The sequence below is a fragment of the Antedon bifida genome, chromosome 6 (assembly GCF_963402885.1).
Source record: "Antedon bifida chromosome 6, ecAntBifi1.1, whole genome shotgun sequence".
Taxonomy (NCBI): Eukaryota; Metazoa; Echinodermata; class Crinoidea; order Comatulida; family Antedonidae; genus Antedon; species Antedon bifida.
This window is the reverse complement of record NC_136231.1, coordinates 3,699,604-3,723,792: the sequence shown is the minus strand read 5'-3', so window position 1 is coordinate 3,723,792 and position 24,189 is coordinate 3,699,604. Positions and strand designations below refer to the sequence as shown.

The window sequence follows — 24,189 nt, the reverse complement described above, 5'->3', positions numbered from 1 at the left end:
GGCATTGTCTGATGTATTGAAAGTCAATTAGAACATTTTGACATGAGAGGAAGCTGTAGATTGGGGTATTTGTTGAAAGAAGTGCAGGAATTTGATACACAAAATATCACCTTTAATAGGCACAACCTACATTCAGAGATTGATTAAGAAATTGTTGGGGAAAAAAAACAAGCGTATTACACAAACACTATATGTACGCAAAACAAAATGAGAATTTGTTTTGACAAATTGTGAATTTTTTTAGTGTCGGTTTCTAATTTCTAAGGTCGTTTGGGGTCATCGTTTACAGATTTATCACTAGGTTTAGATCGCAATATGCCTTGCTCCGTGAGGATTTGTTTGCGCTTTGAGATTTTTTTTCATTTGCAATGTCGGCCACAATATCACACTAGATTTTATAGTATTTAGATGCAAAATTGTAACACTAAACTGAAGTCGTTTGTGATTTTTCAATACAATTTTACTTGGTTCATGCAGTCTATTATAAGTTGAATTACAAATGTCTTGTCTGGATTTTTTCAACATTATTTCAAATCCCTTTTACAAATTCTTTTTTGATTGTAGGATAGTGAATCAGAAAATTTACCTTAATGAATCTAAAAGTAAATAATCATTATATTTATTTTATTATTAATCCTTATACATTAATCTAAAGTAAAAATAATTTTGAAAAACAATCTTTAAACTTTAGTGAATTAAAAAAATTTACTGATTATTCTTTATGTAAGTTGTTAGTGGAATTCAATCACCTGACCTCCATAAGAACTGACCTGCATAAGACATGACCTCAATATGACCTGACCTCTATATGATCCTTTACCATATAACTCGACCTTCATATGACATGAACTGTATATGACCCAACCTCCATTTGACCTGACCTCCATAAAACCTAATTTTCATATGACCTGAACTCCATGACCCAACCTGCATATGACCTGACCTACCCTAGATTCAAGTCCAAAGCAGCAGATACTGCAAAGTAAAGTAAAATTTCTAACTATAAGCTTAAAAATGATTTAATTGAACAGAGTGAAGGCAACCTAAAATTGAGATTTTAGACAATCAGTTTTAGGCAATCATTTTTTTTCAATATCAAATCTACTTTTTAAATTAGATTTTTTTCTGTAATTACATTCTTTCATTTTTTTCTAAGCCAGAAACAGTCACGATCTAATCTGATGTAATTTGTCACATTTCAATTTTCATGACAAAGATACGATGCTTGTTTGCCATTTTGTAGAAACTTGTTGTATGTACATTAGATGTAAACTTGTTAACTTTTTTTTAAAGTACATTGCTGAATATTAGCCAATGGTGAAAATATAATCACTGCCCTCAATAGTTGACAAATCGTTCATGACAGACAACACAACAAGAGTAAAATCACTTGTTTGCTTTTATTTTAGTGGCATTTTCAACCATTATGTTTGAGTTAATAGGTTGTTGTACCAATTATTAAATAAAACTTGCATCAAAATAGGGCAAAACATCTGACCAATTGTCTATAGCACAGTAGTTATAAATTATTAGTGTATTCCAATCATGTGCCTGACTAAAGCACAACAAAGAATATTGTGATACAGTCTGGCATGGTGGTTTTTCGACAGCAGTACTTATTGGATCATTTATGGTAATGTATCCTTTTGTAAGAGATCCTGATAGGTGTTTGTATACCAATATTGGTAACATCTTCCATCAATCTACAATGTCATGTCAAAACATTGCTATATTAAAAAGTAAAGTGCTTTTGATAATAATTTCATCATAGTTAATTGCGTTGCTATGCCAATTAACATCCTTTAACTTTCAAACAAAAACAAATCAGCGTGTCTTCTATTGATGCTCTTTCTAGTAGAAGATTCTGAAGATTGGTAGCAACTCGGGATAGAATAAAGATAATGTGTAACATTTTGATACGATATATCATAAACAAGTCGATGTAAAATCGTGAATTTAAAGTTTACCTACAGTCCATCTGATTTCTTATATTAAAAAACCAAACAATAGACCAATATTAAAGGAATATTTTACTGTTAAAAAAGTATAAGAAGTCAGAAGGTCAATTAGTCTTGATTTCTTATAAGCATGCAGTTCATGACAGGAATGTTGATATGAAGTATCGATACTCATCATTATTCGTACTAATTTAAATCTTATACATTATGCATGATACAAGTTTTTTTTTTAGTTATTAATAATTATCATCAGTTTAGAAAACCTATTTATTAACTTATATTACAAGCTCTTTGAAAATTGCTTTACTTTTTAAAATCTGTTTTTTTAATGTTATCTTATACATTTATTATTTTTGTATAAGTTTTATAAAACTTGAAATAATGTTATTCAACAATGACATGAGCCACCTGTCAATATTATTATCAGGTTTTTGGCTTGGTCTTCTGTGTCAGGCACTACCAATTAAATCAAATCCTTGTCTATTATGGTGGTGTCTTATTGTTTCTCAGTGGTTGACCATGATGTTGGGAAAGGAGATGTGTTCAATCTTTGGCATGATTTTTTTGTTTGATTTTTTTTTCTCTTGCCATCATTCATATTTCATTATATTTAATTTCCTTTGTAGTTATTTGCATCATCAATATTTGTATAAAAAATGTATTTTTTAAAATCTAAATAAATTAAGATTATCTAATTAAACAAATTAGTGGTTAGAAAAAGATATTAATATTACTAATACTTAGTAGCATATATATACAATTAGAATAATCTGTGTGTCACTTGATGCAAAAAGTGCTCAGTACAACGCCATTGAAAATGTTAAAAAACATTATTTTAATTATTGGCTACTTCAACATTGTGAACCGTACTGTTATCGGATGTGTCTGTTTAACAGTGGAAATCAAAATTTGACCTCTTCAGATTATATTGCCTACAGCTTTCTTCAATGTTTTTTTTTCAAAATAATTGTTCCTCATTACGATTAGCAAGTTTCAACGATTGTTGATGAAATTGCAGTAGCGTACAGTCATTATGTGTTCACATGAGATACGAGTAATCGTGTACTGAACTAGAATTTTTGTAAAAAGAAGCATTTCTTCTGACTGGATGAACTAAAAGTATTAGAAAAGTATTTTCCAAATTTTCCTGTTGATTAGAAACTAATTTTCCTTGATTTATCCATATCTAAACTTTTAAACCTTTTAAGGCCCATCTTAAAATATATTTTCCAACAAGCTTTTTCGTTTATCAATTTTGCCATTTCCTATTCTGCTTTATTCAATTTTTGTACATCGAGAGCCTGATTCTATATAAGAAAACTATTATTTATGCTAAATATTAATGAATTTAATATATTCTCTTTTATTCAATAATTTTGTTTAATCATTTCTGACATTCCTTATTCTAATAAACAAAAACGAAATAAATTCCATTAAAATGTTAATTTGAGAACTTATTTTTATACATGTTTCCTTGAACCTCAATATTTATTCATATAAAAGTAAATCTAAGATGTTTTGAAAAGAATAATGAGCAAAATTTGTCATTCTTAGTGCCATGCAAACCTTGACTCTTGTTAACCCTTTCATATTAAAGTGACACTACACTGCTCTTGGGTATCAACTTTGCTATCATCTTAATGAATATACATAATCTTAACTCAATATAAAAAAAACTGGGGTTAAAAGTATTGCGTACTACTTTTTACAAATTGTCTAAAAATATGTTGATAGAATAGATACAAAATAAAACAACTTTGACAAGTAAAAGTCAAAGGCAATTCTTATTTATGTTATTCAGTGATTTTGATTACATTTTAATATGAAACAAAATATGATTTATTCTCTCTGATGTAATGGAAGGTTAAAAATATTGTCAATTTTTACTAATGTTCTGTTAGGATTTGTACCTATTCATAATTATTAATGATCCTTTTCTTTATATTCATTATTATGCCATAATTGACATTCATATATTGACCATATCTTACAGTTTGTTGATGACAATCATATAGGTTATTGGTGACCATATCTTACAGTTTGTTGGTGACCATATCTTATAGTTTGTTGGTGACCATATCTTACAGTTTGTTAGTGACCATATCTTACAGTTTGTTGGTGACCATATCTTACAGTTTGTTAGTGACCAAATCTTACAGTTTGTTGGTGACCATATCTTACAGTTTGTTGGTGACCATATCTTATAGTTGGTTGGTGACCATATCTTATAGTTTGTTTGTGACCATATCTTACAGTTTGTTGGTGACCATATCTTACAGTTTGTAGGTGACCAAATCTTACAGTTTGTTGGTGACCATATCTTACAGTTTGTTGGTGACCATATCTTACAGTTTGTTGGTGACCATATCTTACAGTTTGTTAGTGACCAAATCTTACAGTTTGTTGGTGACTAAATCTTACAGTTTGTTGGTGACCATATCTTATAGTTTGTTGGTGACCATATCTTACAGTTTGTTAGTGACCATATCTTACAGTTTGTTGGTGACCATATCTTACAGTTTGTTAGTGACCAAATCTTATAGTTTGTGGGTGACCATATCTTACAGTTTGTTGGTGACCATATTTTATATGTTTTCACCACTATTATGACAATGGTGTCTTGGACTTTGCCATACTTATTTCCATCTCACTGCCATTGTCATATGGCAAGTATTCTTGTATTTACCTCTAGCCTTCGCCGCCTCATTCTCCATCACTTCCACTATTACCTTACAAATGCAAAACAGCTAGCAACTAGTATTTATATGTTTAATGCAATATGATTCACCACTGGATGACAACATCTGAATCATAACAAACTCTGTCATTAAACTTTAGAATAGTACTTAGAATTCCAAGAAATTATACTACAGAATTTGACCAATGTGTGAATAGTATAATAATGATTCACACTTGTTAGTACTATTGAATCACAGTGCATCACATCTGATTCAGGATAAATAGGATATTCCAAAATACACGAAGAAGTAACACTTAGTATTTAAGATTAGTGTATCTTGACTCACAGGTTCATGGTCCTCTTGATAAGGAGGGGTTTCTTTAATTGCAATGAATAACACTCTTAGTGGACTAATAAAAACAGTTATTAACAGAATTCAGATATCTTGACATATGTAAAGATACTGTTACAATTGATAGGGGATTTTCAAAGAAGGACGTTTGAATGTAGGAAACATGAAATTACATGAGAGCAAATAATATGATTAGAGTATTTACATGCACTAATCAGTTGATGCACTTGTTGTTAGGGAGCATCATGACCTACATTACATTCTGTTTCACATTTGTCACTACATTAAGACATTTCAAAATATAAATTTTAAAATCATTGAAAACAAGATAGAGAATTTAACAAAAACAAAAACATACAGGAGAAGCCCATGAAACAAAAACAATAATATTTAAATTCAAACACTATTTTTCCTATAATTTATTTGACTACTCTTCGGACCGGAGTTTTGGGGGAGGTGGGCATGGGTACATAGTGCTTAGTGCAATGTGGAATCGTAACAGAAATTAATGAAGATGATAAAAACAATAATAATTTTAGTTTTGGACCTAAAGAGTGTAATAATCAAAAGACTGTGAAAGTCTTTTACTGTAGTTTACTCTTCTGCATGTGATTTATTCTTGCTTTAAAATATTGATTAAAAAATAAAAATCTATTTAAAACTCATTTTCTTCTCTAGAGTAATGATGGAAAATGTAAAAAATGTCAAGAAAATTGCCACTAAATTGACGTACCACAGTCGTAGCATGCCCTCTATACTTCACCGTCTGACAGGTAATGATGCTTTTTCGGAACTTATCAATAAGCATTTGAGAATATTTCTTCCGAGAAGTAAAGGTATTTATTTTACTTCCTTTCTTAACCCCCTGATAATTTTTTTTTTCTAATTTTAAATGTAATACATCATATATTAGAAGACGTAAAAATAGTTTTTAAATTTTCATTGCTGGTTTGATGGTAGTAAATCATGAAAGTTCATAAGAAATAGGCCATCAGAACTAGAAATGCTTTTTTGTTATTCATTTTATATTTTTGTACGCTAAAATTTAAATTTCTATTTAATGTTCTCATTCTGTGCAATATATGAATATTACTTCTTGATTTATTCACTAAATAAAAATTGAAGCTCTAGAAGTTTTACAATTTTTTTAAAGGATGTACTTCCAGAAATAAGTACCCAATTAATATACACATTTTTAATTTAGTAATAAAAATGAATAAAAAGCAATATAAAATGTAATTCTAGTGAAGTTCCAACATATCATAATGAGGGTCAACAAAATCAATTGTTTTTCAACATATCGGTGGTCTAAATGGCAGGACATATCAAGCAGAAGGTTCGGAGTTCTGGTCCTTCTTTGTTCTTGTTTCTGTTCTGCATTTAACAACATTATTGAAATACAACAGTTTTTTTTACTGGAGACAACCTAATAGCACATCTCTATTTTCCATTTCTATTTTATCATCTATATTTTTTATTTTAAAGTGGATGTATATTCTTGCTTTAGAACTACTCTGTAGACACCTGCATCTTTTGACCATTTTATAAAATTGTTCCCAAAAGTATTTCAATGCAAACATAATTGATTTTAATTTTTTTAAACTTTAAATTATGTTAAAACTTAATATAAATTTTAATTTTCTGATACTTAGATATATTTTGTATATAAGTCAATATAAGAATTATTATTTGTAATTAATTTTAGTTATGTAGATTATTCAAAGTTATTATTTTTGTTAACTCATTAAGAAATTTAATGTCTGGGACTTAATTATGATAGGAAAAACTAATGAAACTTAGAATAATAAAAACTTAATTTTAATTAACCAAACCTTTTATTTATCCTCCTTTGGGGAATAATTTCTTCTATTTAACAATTAAAATAACGTCGTAATTTGCCCTTTTGCATTTCAGTTCCATTATTAAATTACTCAAATATTAATAATCAACATAAATTTTTAATAAAGTATAGTTTAAACAAAAAATTACGGTTAAAATGAATCAACAAGGGAACAACCATCAAACGCTGCAAATATTAGTTAAAATTAACTTGCTAATTTCAGCAATTAGCATTGAACACTAAGAGTTTTGTAGTAAAGAATCTTCCAATAGGGTGTTGAGGCAATACTTCAATTCATACACAGTTTCATTTTTATTTATTGGCCAATGAATATTGACCAGGAGTGAGAATAGGCAAAAGCCCAAACAGATTCCATACCCAAAACAGTAAATAAAACATTTGATATACCAAAATAAAATAAAATAATATAAATATACATATCATGAAATAAAGTGTTTTTATAATAATGTCTTTCTGTCTAATGAATAAATAAAACATTGTGTTTTTAAAATTAATTGTGTTAATAAAATTCAGTATTATTATTTTGTTAATTTCTCCTTACAAAATACATTTATTTATCAACCTAAATGGAATATAAAAACAGTGTTTTTATTTTCTTCATTCATATCAATTGAAATGTTTCTTTAGGGTAATGCTATTCAAGGATAGCATATGAAAGTTAAATAAATATAATTCATTTTTGATGACCTTGATGTTGAATGTCAATTGGAATATATTGTTTCTTTAGGCTTAATCTTTATTCTTCATAAAATATATATTACATTCAATTCAATCATCAGCTAAAATAATACTATTCTACATTATAAATAAAACATTTTCATTGTCTTTATCGACCTTGTATTTAACATTATTTCAATGTAATTCTTCCATATATGGAATAATAATCATGTTATTTTCTTGTAAAATACTACTGTTATCCTTCGAATTGAATTGCTTTATTAATGCTAATTCCTGATAGAAAGAAAAATTCCATCAAAATATTTATATCCTACCTGCCTCTTTTAACCTGTAATTTGTATTATTGTATGAAAATAGATTAGTTTGTTTTGATACTGTTAATATCCACTACTTATAAGATGCCTATGAATAATAGGAGCTACACTAACTAATAGGCGTCTTTTGTTGCTCTCAATGGCTTTTTAATGTGCGTCTTCTGAAGGTCATAGAATCTGTGCTACCCTACCGAATTTCATTACCAAGGTTTGCTATTATTTACTTCAAAGATTTCCGCAATTTACCGCAGTCATCAATTTATTACTGGGGTTTTTCGAACCATCATAAATGTGTTTTTATCACGCTGCCTTGAAAACAGCCAATGGTGATGTTAAGATGAGAAAGGTTTTGCATTTGTAAAAGCAGTCTAGCAAAAAGATTTGTTTAAACAATTATTAAATCTTTAATACATTTATGCATCTTTTATATATATATATCCATCATAATTATACAATTCTTATATTACACTAAATAAATACATAACTCTTTAAATGTTATCAAAGCCTTTGAAACCATGGAAACGATTGAAATGACACTTTATACACGTATACATATCTTAGTGAAAAGGTTCATCCAGACCTCTGTATAGTATTAGTAACATTTTCTTTTTGATCATACAATAGAATCTTAAAACTTATGTTTTTACTCAAGCTTTCGCTGGTTCATCAACACATATGAGTTCATGTGAATCGGCAATGTTACCATGAAACCTCGCAGTTGGTAAAGCACCATCTATAGAAGAACATTCAGGTTTCCCCTTCGTTTGTTCATAGTAATAATAATATCAGAATGACAACAAAATATTTCGTAGTTTAATTTAATTGGTTTTTTTTGTTTGTTACAATACAAACAAAAAAACACAGTGAAATAACTTAATCTATCTTACTGAAATGTAGATATTGTAGATTTCCCCACTGTGATTTCATAACATGCATTTCAACTCAATTATTCTCACTTAATTGTGGCATGCATTTTCAGATATTTTCAGTTTTAAATTACATGTATTTACCTCTCTGTAACATGACACCATATTTTCTATGATGTTTAAACTTTCATGTAAAATGTAATCACTGCAAAACTAATTCCCTGTTTTATATTTGATGAGTATTTCACTTGTACATAATTGTTCACGATCATTTCTAAATGTTAAGCGCTTTTAGACATTGCGCTGTTGTGGTTTTAAAAAGCAGCCCTTTTTGTGGACAGGCGTAAATTTGATTAAATGCTCTGCGACAGATGTAAATGCATAATTTACATTCCGTTTCATGTCTGTAATAAAAGAATGCTATATATTTTATTGCTTTTTATGTACATTCATTATGAATAATTAAGGTTAAATGACTTCCCTATAAAACGAAGTTGTTATCATCGATATAGGCAATGATGTAACTATCAGAAGACTGTATTAATTGATGTTAGACTTTCAGTGTAATTAGATATTTTTGTTTTATACGTCATACAAAACACATTTAACGTTTAAAAATAATCAATGCTTTCTACTGTATTTCACAGTCATTTTTAACTCAATTGATATATTTTATGTCATAGAAATTTAATGGGTGTTTGATTTTTGTGTATTTTTATTCTGGTCAAATTCTCCTAGTCGCAGTTTGGAAAATTAGTATATAGTGGCTTATTAGTTTTATTCATCAGTTTGCCCTGTATTTCTACAACAACAAAAATAATTTGCTTATGTTGTTATTTACATTTCAATATGAATCTGTGATGAGATGAGATTGACATTCAGTAATTTTACAGAAATTATTTTAATATAGATGATAAAATAGAAATGGACGAAAAACTAAATTTGACAATAGATGCTATTAAAAAGGTGAAGATACTTATTTTGTTTATATTTACTGACTTCAATGCTTATTTACTATTTTGGTACTATTAATTTGGTTGAAATATAGCATGCATTAAAATCTATATTTTATAAAAAATATATTTAGAAATTAATGGAAATTTTACATTTAAGAGTGCTTGTCACCAAAAATCAGACATATTCGTAATTTAGTGGCAAGGGTCAAAATTTCGAATTGGCTCATATTTTGCACATTGGTAGACCTTGATGTAAGTAAACCTGATGTGTAGTTTGTTTGGTAAAATATCGCTTAGTTTTCGAGAAAATCGAAAAATAACGATTTTCGGCCAATTTTGTTAATTTTTGGTGTATAATTTACATTAAGTTTAACAGCCTCTGGAAGCCAAACGTAGCTACCTAGCGTTTAAATATTTTACACTTATGTTAACTAGCATCTTGACAATAATTAAGTAAAGTTTCAAAAAATTTGATGAAATTCTAAGATTTTTACTAATTAATTACTAATTAGCATATATAAAACTCTTAAAAAGTAGGGTAAAAACAAACGCGTTTTTTTTCATGTGCGACGAATTTTTTTTTAATAAAAAAATCATCAATCTAAAGTTTAGATACTAATATTTATGAATCAAGTAAAAAAAATTTGGGGAAACTTATTTGCGCTCCGCGCCAGAGCCACAAATTTGTAAGAAATTCAAAGATTTTATCTGTCGGCAAGATCAATCGGATGTACCTATTGTTCTCTATTTACATATTTAAGGTAAATTTTACTATGAGAAACAAACTTTAAAGGTAAACTGAAAGGTCCTGAATAATTTGGATTTACGTTTTAATATAAACACAAACTAAAAATAAATTTCTAGTAAAATTTAAACGACTAACCCATGATGAAATTAAGCAATTACTATCTGAGCTCAACATTATAACTCGCTTAGCTTCATCAAGCCTGTTATGTTTTCCACAAGGTGAATTTATTCTCGCGAATTGAACATTTTTTGCATGCGCAGTTTATTTTTATCAACAACGTGTTCCATTGGGCGTGCGCGTATACGCGAAAATGTTTGATTTGCGCGAATAATTTCGCCTAGTGGAAAACAGGCTTTACAACATAATTTTCTTATCTTCTCATATAGGGAGTTTTCGCACGAGCACGTTAACGCTATTTTCCAAGCTCCGCCCACTTTGTAAACAACTTGATCTGTGCGTGCGCAAGCATTACGAAAAACTTTAGTTACGTGCGTCAAGAACCTTATTTCTGAAAAATAGCGTCAATGAAAAACGTTAACCAAAACATGATTAAACATGCCTGGCTAGGCTTAGTCTCTAAACCCAAGGTATTCCGTGATTTGTGTCAATACTTGTGGCGTATGTTGCGTGCGCTACACATGTGTTGCGTTCTACACTTCCCGTCGAAGCGCGAAATCAAAACGAGCAAGTACGTTAACGCAAATGTTCGCTGAACTCTGTTGTTATGCAAATGAGTAGAATGGTGACAACCGTTAACGTTCATGTGCTCGTGCGAAATTTCCTAATAATTCGTGGCCTAAACAATAAATTATTGTTTTACCATTGTTTCACCCCTTCGCTTTATTAAAAATTTACAGAACGCGACTTAAAATACTAAGAATTTAGACAACAGAATCGTCCCACATATTAAATTGTTATTTTAAAGAATTCTCACAGACACAGTTTTACCTTCGTTGCTACCTTAATCAATCGAGCAACTGCACGTGGAAACCAGCTTTCCCAGCAAATCAATGTATGGCTTCTTGCGCTTTATGGTTATATCTGTGGTATCAAGTTCAAGAGAAGTACACATTTCTTGCAACATTGGCAAAGAGAATCTGGAGAGTTTTTCTTGAGCTTTCAGTTCACAAATATTATGCCTTTCAAACATTATTGGATGCTGCAAGCCTATTGTGTCCAGTACGGTTTGCGACAAAATTTGAATTTCTCTTTCTTTTTCCGTTTTTGAATCGTCTCCATTTTCTTGGACTTCGTCACCATCTTCAATACTATCGTAATCATCATCTTCGTCATCATCATCATGAACGGCTGCATCTGTCCTCCTTTTTTTAGCTAAGCGTGAGAAAAAACTTGCAATCTGCTGTGCTGTTAAAAATTCACTCTTGCTAAATAGATGTGAACCATCGCTGTGCCTGGCCGATCTCATCTCTCGTGAGACATCACATGGATCAGCTTTCTGTCCTGTCTGCTCTCCAACGTCAAAAACATCAATAAGGTAGGTTTTCTGTGGAACAGAAAATCGGGTTTTTTTTGCAGAGGACTTTAACGCCCAGCCCATTTGCAGGTCGGGGCCAATGTCAAACCGTGGCAAATCGTTGGTTCTTGTTGGTTCTGGATTTTTAGAAGTACCCTCTTCTAGTTGTGTTGCGTATAATTTCATTGCCCTGTCATATAGTGTTTCATGTTCTAGTGCGTTCTTGTGATTTTCATAATCTAAGTGTTTCTCTAGGGAAGAGTATCTCTGATATGACCTAATGCAACCTTGTTCGCGACAAAAGAACAGTTTGCTGGGGGTGCCAGGACTTTCTTCACTTTCTATTTGTTCGTCGTCATTTATATCAGCTTGTTCTTCATGAGATGTCTTGGCTTGTATTCTTGCTTTTACTGTAATAAATGATACTTGATTTTGATCAGACGTTGTATCCTTGTTATGAATTAAATTGGGTAGTTTCGAGGGCACACAGAATTTACTCAAAAGTAGATTTTGTCCTGCACCAATACCATACGCCATCCAGACCTTCATGGACCTGCTTCCGAACTCTATGTTGTTGATGTGACTCACGCCTTTCCATTTCCCTGCTGCACAAATAGTACCAGTAGGTAAAGCACAAACTATGACTTTCACTCCAGGAATGCCTCCAAAGGACTCAATTGCTGCCTTCATCTGCTCTGGATTTTCAATATCTTTTCCTGAATTAAGATATTTATTCATGTGATTTTTGATATGGGCTGCCTTGCGGTCACATGCGCCCTTCCCCCCTTGAGGGTCCGAAAAATCAATACGTCGGATTTTGATCTTCGTTTCTTTCGCTATCTTTGGTAACGAGAGTAATGTTAGGGCAGAGTGGTAGCATCCTGCATTATCTTGACGCAGATACACAGAGTGTATATCGGGTGCAATAGATGGCAGCTGCCTCAACACATCGTCGATGATTGCCACAACAGTAGTACTATCCTGACTGCAAGATTTAAAAATATGCACAAACGTAAGCATCTGTACCTCTCTATCTTTATTCTTTTTCGTCAAGACCGTTATGTGCCACGGAAGTCCACGCTTTCCAAACCAGTCTCTTTGGCTTTCGCGGTATTTACGTGGTACAAACTTCATCGCCCAGTCTAAAACAATTAGGGCACAACCAGGATTCAAATCTCCTAAAATATCATGTCGTGCAGCGTCTTGGTTAATGGATCTTAAGATATGCGCCTTCCACGTCTCGATGTCTTGGACTGACCGTGTAATTACGTACTCCATGTCATCTTTTTCTTCAGAAGAGCAGCGCACTTCGTTTAAAGCTTCAAGAATTTCAGACAAAGCTTCTGGAAATATACGACATCTGTCACATCTTGCATTGTGGTCATGATCACAGACAGTCTGGTAATATTTGTCTTCGCAAGAACTAAGAGCATACGCCCTACAATGATCGGCAACTTCAGAATGGTTAGAAATGTGAATCTGCAATAATATATAAAAGGAATTGTATAAAAAATGTAATTAGTCTTGAATGTTTCTTACATGCTTTACTGAGCAACATACAACGCGCTACTTTGCCTTTTTTATTATATTGTTTTTCTATTTATACTGTAGCAGTTATCAAGATATTTAAACAAGATTGTTATTACCTTATAGTCACCTTTTAGGTAGCGCTTGGCATCTTTAAGTTTTTGGTTTGTTTGTTTGGCCCAAGTCAAACCCATTTCATAGCAATCTCCCAGCTTATCAACGATGTTCTCCAGGTCATCGAAGGCTTTTCCACCATTGGCAGAGATATAATCAAGGCCCTGTAAGGATTTGCGTACAGAAGCAGAACAAACACTGAGAACTCTACGCAATGTACTGCGGCTCATAGGTTGAAAATTCTTCTCTTGACAGTAACTCTCGTATTGAAGAATACATTGTTCTGGGATAAGATTACGCACAACATTTGGGATTTTTATAACTCTGTCTGTAGAAAGTTTTAGAGTTTTTTCTCCAAATGGCAAGTCTTGTATAACTTGAGAACTTGTTATAAAGGTAACAAAGTGGTCAATTTTCCCTGGCTGTACGCATACTCTAGTGTTCTTTAGAGGTTGAATTACAGAACCTCTACCATGTAACAATAAATGGTGTTTGGCCACGTTAAAACGGTATCTAGTCAAGTTAGGTATCCATTTCTGCAGTTCCTTGAAGGTAACCTTATCAACCATGATCGATAAAATCTGACGTCTTGTACTCCAGTGGTTAGTATGAAGATAGCATTCTGATAGAGCATCTAATAGAGAAGAATCGGTTCTTTCGTCAGCTTCTGTGGTTTTATCACTTGATAAGCCTTCAAGTAGAGTAGTCGACTGACCAGGTGCGATTTCTTCCAGGCACATAGAGACAACTTGACGAGCCTTGCGCATGTGGAAACGTTTAGTACGGTCTGAAACTTGCTCCAGCGGTGCAGATAAAGGATATCTAATTGGACTGACGTCCCTTGAATTGAGAAATGCATTTAATTTTTCTCTTGGTGTAGATTGAATTGATTCATCTTCTGAGGTAGCTGAAGCAAAAGTTGGATCGCAAAATTGATATAGGCTCATTTGAGTATCCATAACATCACACGCCGGTGTTTGACAAGTTGGAGTGGCTAATGACATGTAAAACTCATCCTTATTACTTTCCTGAAAATAAGAATAATATTGGTAAAAAATTACTACTGACTTTGATTCAATTATTGACGCACTGATTCGTGATATATATAAAATGATGATGACAATGGCAGGGAATGCAGAAAATATACCTCCTACCACCAACATCCGAAAAAAAATGAACAAAGTAACATGAAACACATTATTTACTTAATCTTTCCGCCAATAAATGCGTATTCATAAATGTCATACTGTACGGTATTTTTTAACTTACAGTTGTTAGTGCGCTCATCTGATCGACGAGACTAGGGTTATTTGTTTCAGTGTTCGAGGTTACAGGTAACAATGACTTCAGCATCTTACGGCAAGTTGAACAGATACCTGATAAAAAGCGTAAAAACATTTACTTACAGGGTTTTATTTAACAGTTTAAATTACATTAAATATATAAAAATATAAAAATTAAATTATATTTACCTGAACCAACTTGCAGGAAAGTTCCTGTTTTCTTTAATATTAGTTGCGAATCTTCTTTGCTAATACCCCTATCGCACTTGGGTCCCTTTCCTTTGCTTTGGATGTGATTAGAGAGATCAGGCGGCACTCTACATCTGTTGTTATTTCCTCGAGACCAACCTAAGCCAAGTTCCGATCGATGCAAGGGACAAACAGTCCAACTATGTATATCAGCGGGCAAGGTAAACATGGCTGCTCGACTAAGAATTAGGTCTACCTCACTATCGATGCCCGTAAACCTAAACATGTGTCTGTGTGCAGCGATTTCCTTCTGGCATGCTTGTAAAGGTAGGACTTCAGTGCTCTGTTTGCGGTCTTTTCTATCGAATCCACAAGCTCCGCCAACAACCGATTTAAAAGAACATGAAATCTCCATCTTGTTTGAACTTAAAGCCATCAGACAATAAGTATATATAAAAATTATTTTCAACACGTCTTTACATTGTAAGACATAAACTAAAATGGATAACAATTCAGTTCCGTTGTCAACGCCAATGAAGATATCGTTGTCTATCGAATATATGCAGTAAAGTGTTTTGTCTACTGTGGTTAATGTTTTGAAACATTCTCGCTGAGTAAGTTCGACCAGGTTCGACAAACAGGAAAACGATAACAAGTTAAAACAAATGTGTTTTTCAGTTTTATCCTATAAACTATGAGAGGATGGAATAATTTATAATAATGTGGTTTGACAAAGAATAAGCGAGTGATTTTTAGTTAATTGCTTAATTTTGTATATTGATTAGTAATTGAAATTTTACCAGAAACGTATTTTTAGTTTGTGTTTAAATTGCAACTTAATTCAAAATTATTCCAGGAACTTTCAGTTTATCTTTCAATTTTGTTTCGCGTAATAAAAGTTTAGCTCAAAGCGACTTAGATTGCTAAATAGATAACAATAGGTGCATCTGATTGATCTTGCCGACAGATAAAATCTTTGAATTTCTTACAACTTTGTGGCTCTGGCGCGGAGCGCAAAATAGTTTCCCCAAATTTTTTTTACTTGATTCATAAATATTAGTATCTAAACTTTAGATTGATGATTTTTTTATTTTAAAAAAATTCGTCGCACATGAAAAAAAAACGCGTTTGTTTTTAACCTACTTTTTAAGAGTTTTATATATGCTAATTAGTAATTAATTAGTAAAAATCTTAAAATTTCATCAAATTTTTTGAAACTTTACTAAATTATTGTCAAGATGCTAGTTAACGTAAGTGTAAAATATTAAAACGCTAGATTGCTACATTTGGCTTCCAGAGGCTGTTAAACTTAATGTAAATTATACACCAAAAATTAACAAAATTGGCCGAAAATCGTTATTTTTCGATTTTCTCGAAAACTAAGCGATATTTTACCAAACAAACTACACATCAGGTTTACTTACATCAAGGTCTACCAATGTGCAAAATATGAGACAATTCGAAATTTTGACCCTTGCCACCTAATGTTTGATTTTTAGTGACTGGCTCTCTTAAATATTCATTGTTTTTTTAGAAAATAAGTTTACTTCAGTGAACTGTTATCCTTTGATTAGTTCTATATTGTATAATATAAGTAGTCCTTTTTATGTTTACCAGCTTCGTTCAAATTTAACCTTTTATTTTTGCACTCCTTTGCCACATACCTTGCCTAAAGATCTTCAGTTAGCCATCAAGAACCGTGTGTCATAGTGATTTTATTACAAGCGTACGCAAATATCTAGACACAAAATGCGGAGGCTTTTGACTCAATTAAGCACAACCATTATTGGTAAAAGATAGAATTCTACATCTTCACGTGAAGAATATCAAAACTGACACTTCACATCGTAAATGGTTTGGTTCATCATAAATATTATCAGGCGGATATATTTAAGACATTGGAAACACAAATTTGAATGAATAAGCGCTGCTTGTATCATGTTTGATCTTATTGATAAATGTTTTAAATTTTCTAACTATCCATATTAGGTACAAGTAAACAATACAACGCAATTTGCTTGTCTGATTTTTTTCAGAGTCGTGACGTGAAACTCTCTGTAAGCTTAAGGTCAGAAGTTCACTTCTAAGGTGAACATCGCAGAACTGTTAAATACAAAACAAATTTATACCTACAGGTTTTTAATGGGAAAATAGATTAAAAGATTTCTAAAATAGTTTTCTATTTTGCATAAAATGGATTTTTTAGATAGTTCTTGGCTACCTTCCCAAGAGCATATTGATAGAGGCAATTAATTAAATGTAATAATTAATCAATCTCTGCATATCGATGATTTATGATTTATCTATCTTGTATGTAATACTGTATGTATGAATATGTGAAGGTCAAATGTATAAGTGCTTATTTGTATACTTGAATCATCATATTTTTGTGTGTATGCAGCGTTCGATTTAGAACAGGTCTGCTAGCCAGTAAAACCAATGATGGACCTGTAAAACTTCTCACTTGCCTGTTTTGCTTAGTTAATTTTAAAAGAAAGATTCTTAATTATGTTAAATCATTGATGATCAGTAAACATTGAATCCCAATATCATAATCATTAACATTCTTTAATGTAGAATAGAATATATATTTTCTTTTCTGGAAGGTTGAAGTCAATTTTATATTGGTTGCAGTACTTCAGTGGACAGACATCACTTCTATGGGTCTTCTCAATATTTACCATCTTTTGATTTTCTCGGCCATTCAGGAAATTAATTGAAATCTGCAATATTTAGTTATTTAATTCTTACAAATAATGATTATTTCAGTTTAGAGATAGGAAAAAGTTTAATCACAAATGTTAGTTGGACAAAATTTCCTAGAGGAAATAAAAATCTAAGACAATTTCTTTTTTTTTTAATGGAAGATGGAGAAAAAAAAAATTATGAGAATGGAAGTATTTAATTTGTAATGCCTACTAGGCTTAGTAAGATTATCATTACAAAAATTCAATTTAAAATGCAAAAAAACAATTATTCACTTACAATAAAATATATCATCCATAAAAAGATTTACTTAAATTAACATCATACTTTCTATGAATAATAAGTAGGAAACAGATATGCAATAATACATTGGCCAAAATTGTATAAAATTTGTGTCATTTAACTCCCAAAATCCTCTTTTAACAAATACAATAAATCCGTTTAAATTGATTTTAAAATTGACCTCCAATATCTTTTCCTCTTAATTGTTATTGGTGCAAGTTTCTGTCGTGGCTGGGGTTGATGAAATCTTTCTAGGATTATGCAGAACCGAAGCAAAACAAATTTAGCACGGTTGTAAATGTTGAAGTCAATTTAACGGGATAGATGAAAGGGCTTTCCTACATGTATATGATTTGTATGCAATTTGCTCTGATCTAAAAGTACCTAATCTAAAATAATTTTATACTAGAAAATGTTTTGTATAGATTTAATTGCCTCATAAAAATAGTAGACCAAAAGGGAATAAGTTGCTAAGGGAATGCAATCTGAAATGTTGAATGTTAAATTCAAGTCTGAAATCTGTTGATGTGTTATAATCAAATTTATAAGGGTTTTTAGCCTGAGGTTCAATAACCTTGTTTAATGTCTGTTACGTTTACCAAGCCTATAGTTGTGGCTAAGTCTCATTCACTCCAGTAGAGCATTTATTTAATGTTTGTGTATATAAATAATTATTTAAAATATGGTTCAATAAAATGTTTGTAATTTGGAGATGTTGATATGGGGTAGCTTAATTACTGTAGCAGACTTGTTCCCCCATACATTTTTCCTTTATATTTTTTCTTCCTGATCCAGGTTTTTTTAAACAGGAGAACGTATAAATAAATAAATACAATGTAGTTCATAATTTAATTTCATTTTAGCTTCGAATGTAGAAGTTCGCACCCTAACCAATAATAAAGTATCAAAGGTTCACAAACAGAAACTTCAGCAGAGAGATAAATTGTCCTTATCGCAGGCCATACGCACACTTCTAGAATGCAACAGTGCCATCAAATGGACTTCTTTGTTTTGTAATGTTGTTGTGTACCACACATTACATTACATTACAACTACAATCTGAAATTATATATAGTTTGCTTAAATGATGGTATATTGCATAATCTCTCCGTTTTAAGTTTTTATATTGTCATACATTCAAAACTTTATAATATAATAACTTAATCACATTATTATGTTTGAGTAAAGTTTTAATATATATATATATATTTTGCATGATAAATATAAACTTTCATTGTGCATCAATGATGGTGGGTAATTTTGGGGTGTTTCACATTTAATACAGTATACCTATTTTGTTTCAATCTTTTACAAATTATTATTTAATACACATCCAGTATCTCGCCAAGAACAGGATTGATAAACTAATAGTCAATTTCAATGTATCAGTTTTACCATCATATTCACTGCAAAAACTTCATATCACATTGGAACTTATACATGTTAACATTTTTTCTATAAAAGAGTGTTACGAATATTTGTAGTGAGCCCTCTGTTGTTATTTCTTTTTTCATTTTGAACTTGATAAATTAAAATAAAAACTATTTATTGATAGATCAATATTTATATCAACAATTTTTAAATTTTGTTTTGTTTCTAAGTACAAGTTAAAATAAAAACTTAAATTAAGTTACAACATAACATATTAAAGATACTAATGAACACTCAGATTATGTGTAATAAATAGACCTGAATATTGCATGGCCAGAAGACCAAAAATCTGAGCCCCAAATGTTTACTTAGCCTTAAATATTTGATTTGATTGAATACAAGTTTTCTCTAGTATACAACAAATGATGAATGTTTTGTATTTATTAAATGAGGAGAATATGTTCATTCATTGACAATCTGAACATCATTTTCTCTTATATAATAATAATTTCATTCAACTCATTTATAATAATTCATTACTTATATTGTTTCTATTCTAATTTTTACATAATGTCTAAATTGCTGGTAAACGAAATGCAGTTATGTGGGTTTTGTTTGGTTTCGTAGCTGTTTGGTTTCGTAGCTTTTAGGTTTCACAAATGAGTTTTCTAAACAATTAAAAAAAAATACAATCTTATTAATATTGATTGATTGATAGGTTTTATTTCAGTTATCTGCAAAGTTAACTTTTGCCTATATAGATAACCATCATAAGTTTGTTTGTTACAAACATGATGAAACAACTATGTATGTATGTATTACAGTTGACTATCAAAAATGGACGCACAGAAAACTAGAGTTCTTGCTTTACAAAATTCTTGACATTATGGGTCATATTAGATTTTAGCATATTTGTTAGTAGTAAATAGCTTAAGTTATTTAAGATTATTATAGTTTGTCAATCTTAAGTTAACAATTATTTTGCTGATTTTCATCATGGAAACCTGTGAACACTGCTAGGTATATTATCTTTAACTTTAGTTGTCTATACGACGTCTAGCCTACCTTAGCCGTGTTGAACCCAGTTAACACAGCTTTCATTAGTTCAAATAAAGCTTGATAATTTAAAATACACGTGTCTATCCAATAAATATAAATGCTTCAGGGAAATGCTTATATAAAATGATTTTACATTATGAGATTACCTTTATATTAGGTTGAATCTACAACGTAAAAATGACAGAATTTTAAAATTAAATGATGTATCATAATGATGTATCATAGATTAACCATCGTAAATGCGAATATCCCTTTCTGATGTTCTTTTAAACTTGAAGTGAGACCTCTGTAAAACATATAAAAAAACCATTTTGCATATTTAAGGAAAATTTATAGATAGAACATGAAGATTTTATGTCACTATGTTATTAATGAGTTAAGTGCGGTTGCACTGGACTTTAAAAAAATACAATTTTATAACCACACAATTTCTTCTGGTTAAATGTATCCGCTAATTCTATGTCAGTCTACCGACAATGATGAGATAATTTACACTTTTTATTTCCTATTTAAGAAATTCAAACATATTAAATTTACACATTTTTTGTGAAGTTAGAAGTTGCTAAAAATATCATAATTCTCAAATTAATAAATAAAAATGGCATTTGCAAATTATTGAAAATAGAAAATGCTGTGAGAAGCAGTGTATGAATCTTTTAAATCTAAATTTTAAAAGATAAAGAAAAAAAGAATATGCTAAGCTTAGTTTTTTAATCATTTATAGTTTTTTAATCATATGTACTGTAAATGATAACTTGTGTAAATTGTTTGTAGTAAGTAACGGCCTTGTGAAAAACACCAATATGGTGATTCAAGTGTTGCATCCATTTTTAAATAAAGTTGTTTTTATTATTAATAATATTATTATTAAGCTTTCAGAAACCACTATTCATTTGTTTATTTTATTTATTTTTAGTTGAACCATATTTAATGAGGATCCATCCATCAATTGCTGATCATTTGGGACCCTCAGAACAGAACACAAAATACAACAATAACAGTAAAGTTAAAGAAAAACAAAAGCTAGTATAAATAAAATAAATTACATGAGAATGAGTTATGACTAGTGGTAGTAGGAGAAAGGAGAGCATTGATGATAATACAGTAGAATCCTATTAAAAGAGGTAAAATATATATTTCCCTTTGGTTGTTTCATGTAAAAAAGAAAGGAGTGGAGTTGTGGCTTGGTGGTTATGATGCTTGGCTACCACTCCAAGGGTCCTGGGTTCAAGTCCCATCACATGTCAGGATTTTTTCTAGTGACAAAATTACAACTCCACTCCCAAAGACTTGTTATAAGACTTTGTTTATGTAGAGCATCTTGTGTATATGTTTGTCTTGAGAACCTCTGAGGGTCCCTAATGATCAGCAATTGCTGGATGGATCACCCTCAATAAATATGGTTAAAAAAAAAAAAAAAAAAGTCCCTGAATTGGGAGTGTCAAAAAGGAGAGTTCTACTTTGTAATATTGTAGATTTTATTCTTATTATTATTTATCAGTAATATTAGTTTATATAAGCTATCGTACAATAACTATTGGATTTTTGTAGACACACTGCTCCCAATAAATTATAAATTAATGGGAAGTTAACTCAACAGGTAACCAGTGCAATCTATGAACTTGCTGTAATCTGGTCAAATCTATAGATTTCAAAAACAAATTTATTCCATTAAATGTGCTTATACTTGTGCAATACTATGTAACACGGCAGCAAAAAGACCAACCTGGCAGTGGAACAAAAACAGTGACATTTAAAAAAAAAATATGGTGGGGCAGATATACTGTAGGTGGGAAGGTAGATGATACATAAGATAAAGAACTGGAGGAGAGAGAGAGATGATAAATAGAAGGGAAATTAGCTAGCCCACATAGCATTACAGACCAATAATATTGGCGATTGACCATAGTGTTGCTTTATACAGACAATGGAATAAAGAGAAAGGAGAGAGAGAGAGATAGCAAAACCCAGCTATCCGTGAACTAAATGAAGTGTGAAGTAGATATAGTACTAGGTCTTGTAAAGTAAATCCATTCTCCTTAATTTGATGTTTTTGACTGCACTTAATAGAGCTTCATTTCCATCAATACTTGAACAAAATACAGCGAGACTAATTAAAGAACCACCTGACCTTGATAAGGAACAACAAACCATGTAAGCATCTTCAAGTTGATTGTTCGTTTTTTTTTTAGATTATGAATATTAAAAAAACATTGAATAACAACTACCAGTATGAAATTAAAGGTTGTGTTACCAGCAAGTCAAATAAGTAGAAGTGTTTTAATTCTCCCCTTTTCTCAATCTTTTGTCTATGTCCACATGAGGCAATCAAGTTTTTTCGACTGTTTGTCACTATGGCAATATTTTGGTTGCTGCTTATCATGGAAACTGAATGTTGACGAAATCTGCATCTAAAATGAACTGTTAAAAGCATCTGGCACAGTTCTCAACTAGCTATAATTAATTTCAGTAATTTTTTTTATGCATCGTGTCAATCATTCTGTACATGCGCACTTGTTTTTTAGTGTATGTAGTTATTTTGCGATTTTCTGACTTGATAGGTGTGTTGTCGACGTTATAAAAAACAGCTACCATGCTATGTTTGACAATTGTTGGTCATGGAAAATCCAGAAGGAGAGGTTTTCATGGTGTGTTGGTTGTTTATTTGTCCGTAAAGTATTGTGTTTTACTGGGGGGTTTCTTAATTTGAGGCCTAAATATATTTTCATTGTTTATCTCCATTCCATAAGTCTGTAATTGTATTGAGCAGCTGTAGTAGTGTAGTAGACATTCTGTGCACCCTGATCTGGTGGGTACATACATTTTCTAAATATTATTACTTGGCCTGCATAATCCTATGGTCACCATATGGTAACATAAAGACACCTGAGGCATAACAAAAAATGTTGTACCTTGATTCAAATCTAAAAATTGTTATTGAGGGATAGACCTATCATTTCATAAAGTAAAATTAATAAAGCACCACGATCATTATTATGCCATTGATGCATTGCATCAATGCCACCTTGAAATTAAACAATTCATACAGTATTATGAATATATTCATTTAATCAGGTAAAAAACTGATTGAAACAAACAAACTTGTGGAACTGAACAACAAAACCGATAAGCCTCAATGAATACTTGGTTCGATGCTTTTGAAACTAATTTATTTTAATTATGTTGCTATATATAGCCTAATTTTTTCTCCATAGATACATATACAGTAGTTCAAAGTACTAATTCTGTATAAATTCTACATAATACAATGTTAAGGACATGATTATACAATAGAGTTGTAAGGTTTACCAGTCTTTATTTCTACAAAGTACAATAGGTCTTATACAAATATTTATGAAATAGTCAATAATAAATTGTTTAAGTATATAAATTCATATTATATATAAGTAGTATTACATAATTTATGTCTTTTCTGTACATGCATTGTTGTTGTACTTGACTTGGCGTGTGCTACTGTATATAGAATCTATTTAAATTAAATTATTTTTCATTTTGGAAAGTACACTTCACTTTATTAAAAGGTTTCTTTATTATTCTTTTATAAAATAATTGATGTTAGTTTTATCATAGACTTTCTATAATTGTCTTATGAACTATTCTTATTGTGTACTTTTGTGTTATTTTTTAAATCCTGTATTACTTTTGTTATTTTTTTATATTTTGTACATAATTTAGTTTAAGTTTCCTTGTAAATTAATAGTGTTTTAAATGTAATTGTTTAGGCTTTAAAGCATGAAATAATATTTAATC

The 24,189-nt window shown here is 30.7% G+C and overlaps 3 protein-coding genes across 3 annotated transcripts in view; all 3 read right to left on the bottom strand.

Annotated features, from left to right (window-relative positions):
• LOC144844737 (intraflagellar transport protein 25 homolog) overlaps positions 1-24,189 on the bottom strand; it is a 128,460-nt gene that overhangs the window by 63,487 nt on the left and 40,784 nt on the right. The window lies entirely within an intron of this gene.
• LOC144844862 (uncharacterized) lies at positions 11,375-14,532 on the bottom strand. Its single transcript, XM_078701958.1, has 2 exons — positions 13,534-14,532; positions 11,375-13,366 (listed from the first exon to the last, which is right to left on the bottom strand). Exons 1-2 carry the CDS (start codon positions 14,530-14,532, stop codon positions 11,375-11,377), a joined length of 2,991 nt encoding a protein of 996 aa, XP_078558084.1.
• Positions 14,702-15,500, bottom strand: LOC144845606 (uncharacterized). The gene is made up of 2 exons (XM_078703036.1): positions 15,001-15,500; positions 14,702-14,904 (listed from the first exon to the last, which is right to left on the bottom strand). Exons 1-2 carry the CDS (start codon positions 15,434-15,436, stop codon positions 14,789-14,791), a joined length of 552 nt encoding a protein of 183 aa, XP_078559162.1. The 5' UTR covers positions 15,437-15,500; the 3' UTR covers positions 14,702-14,788.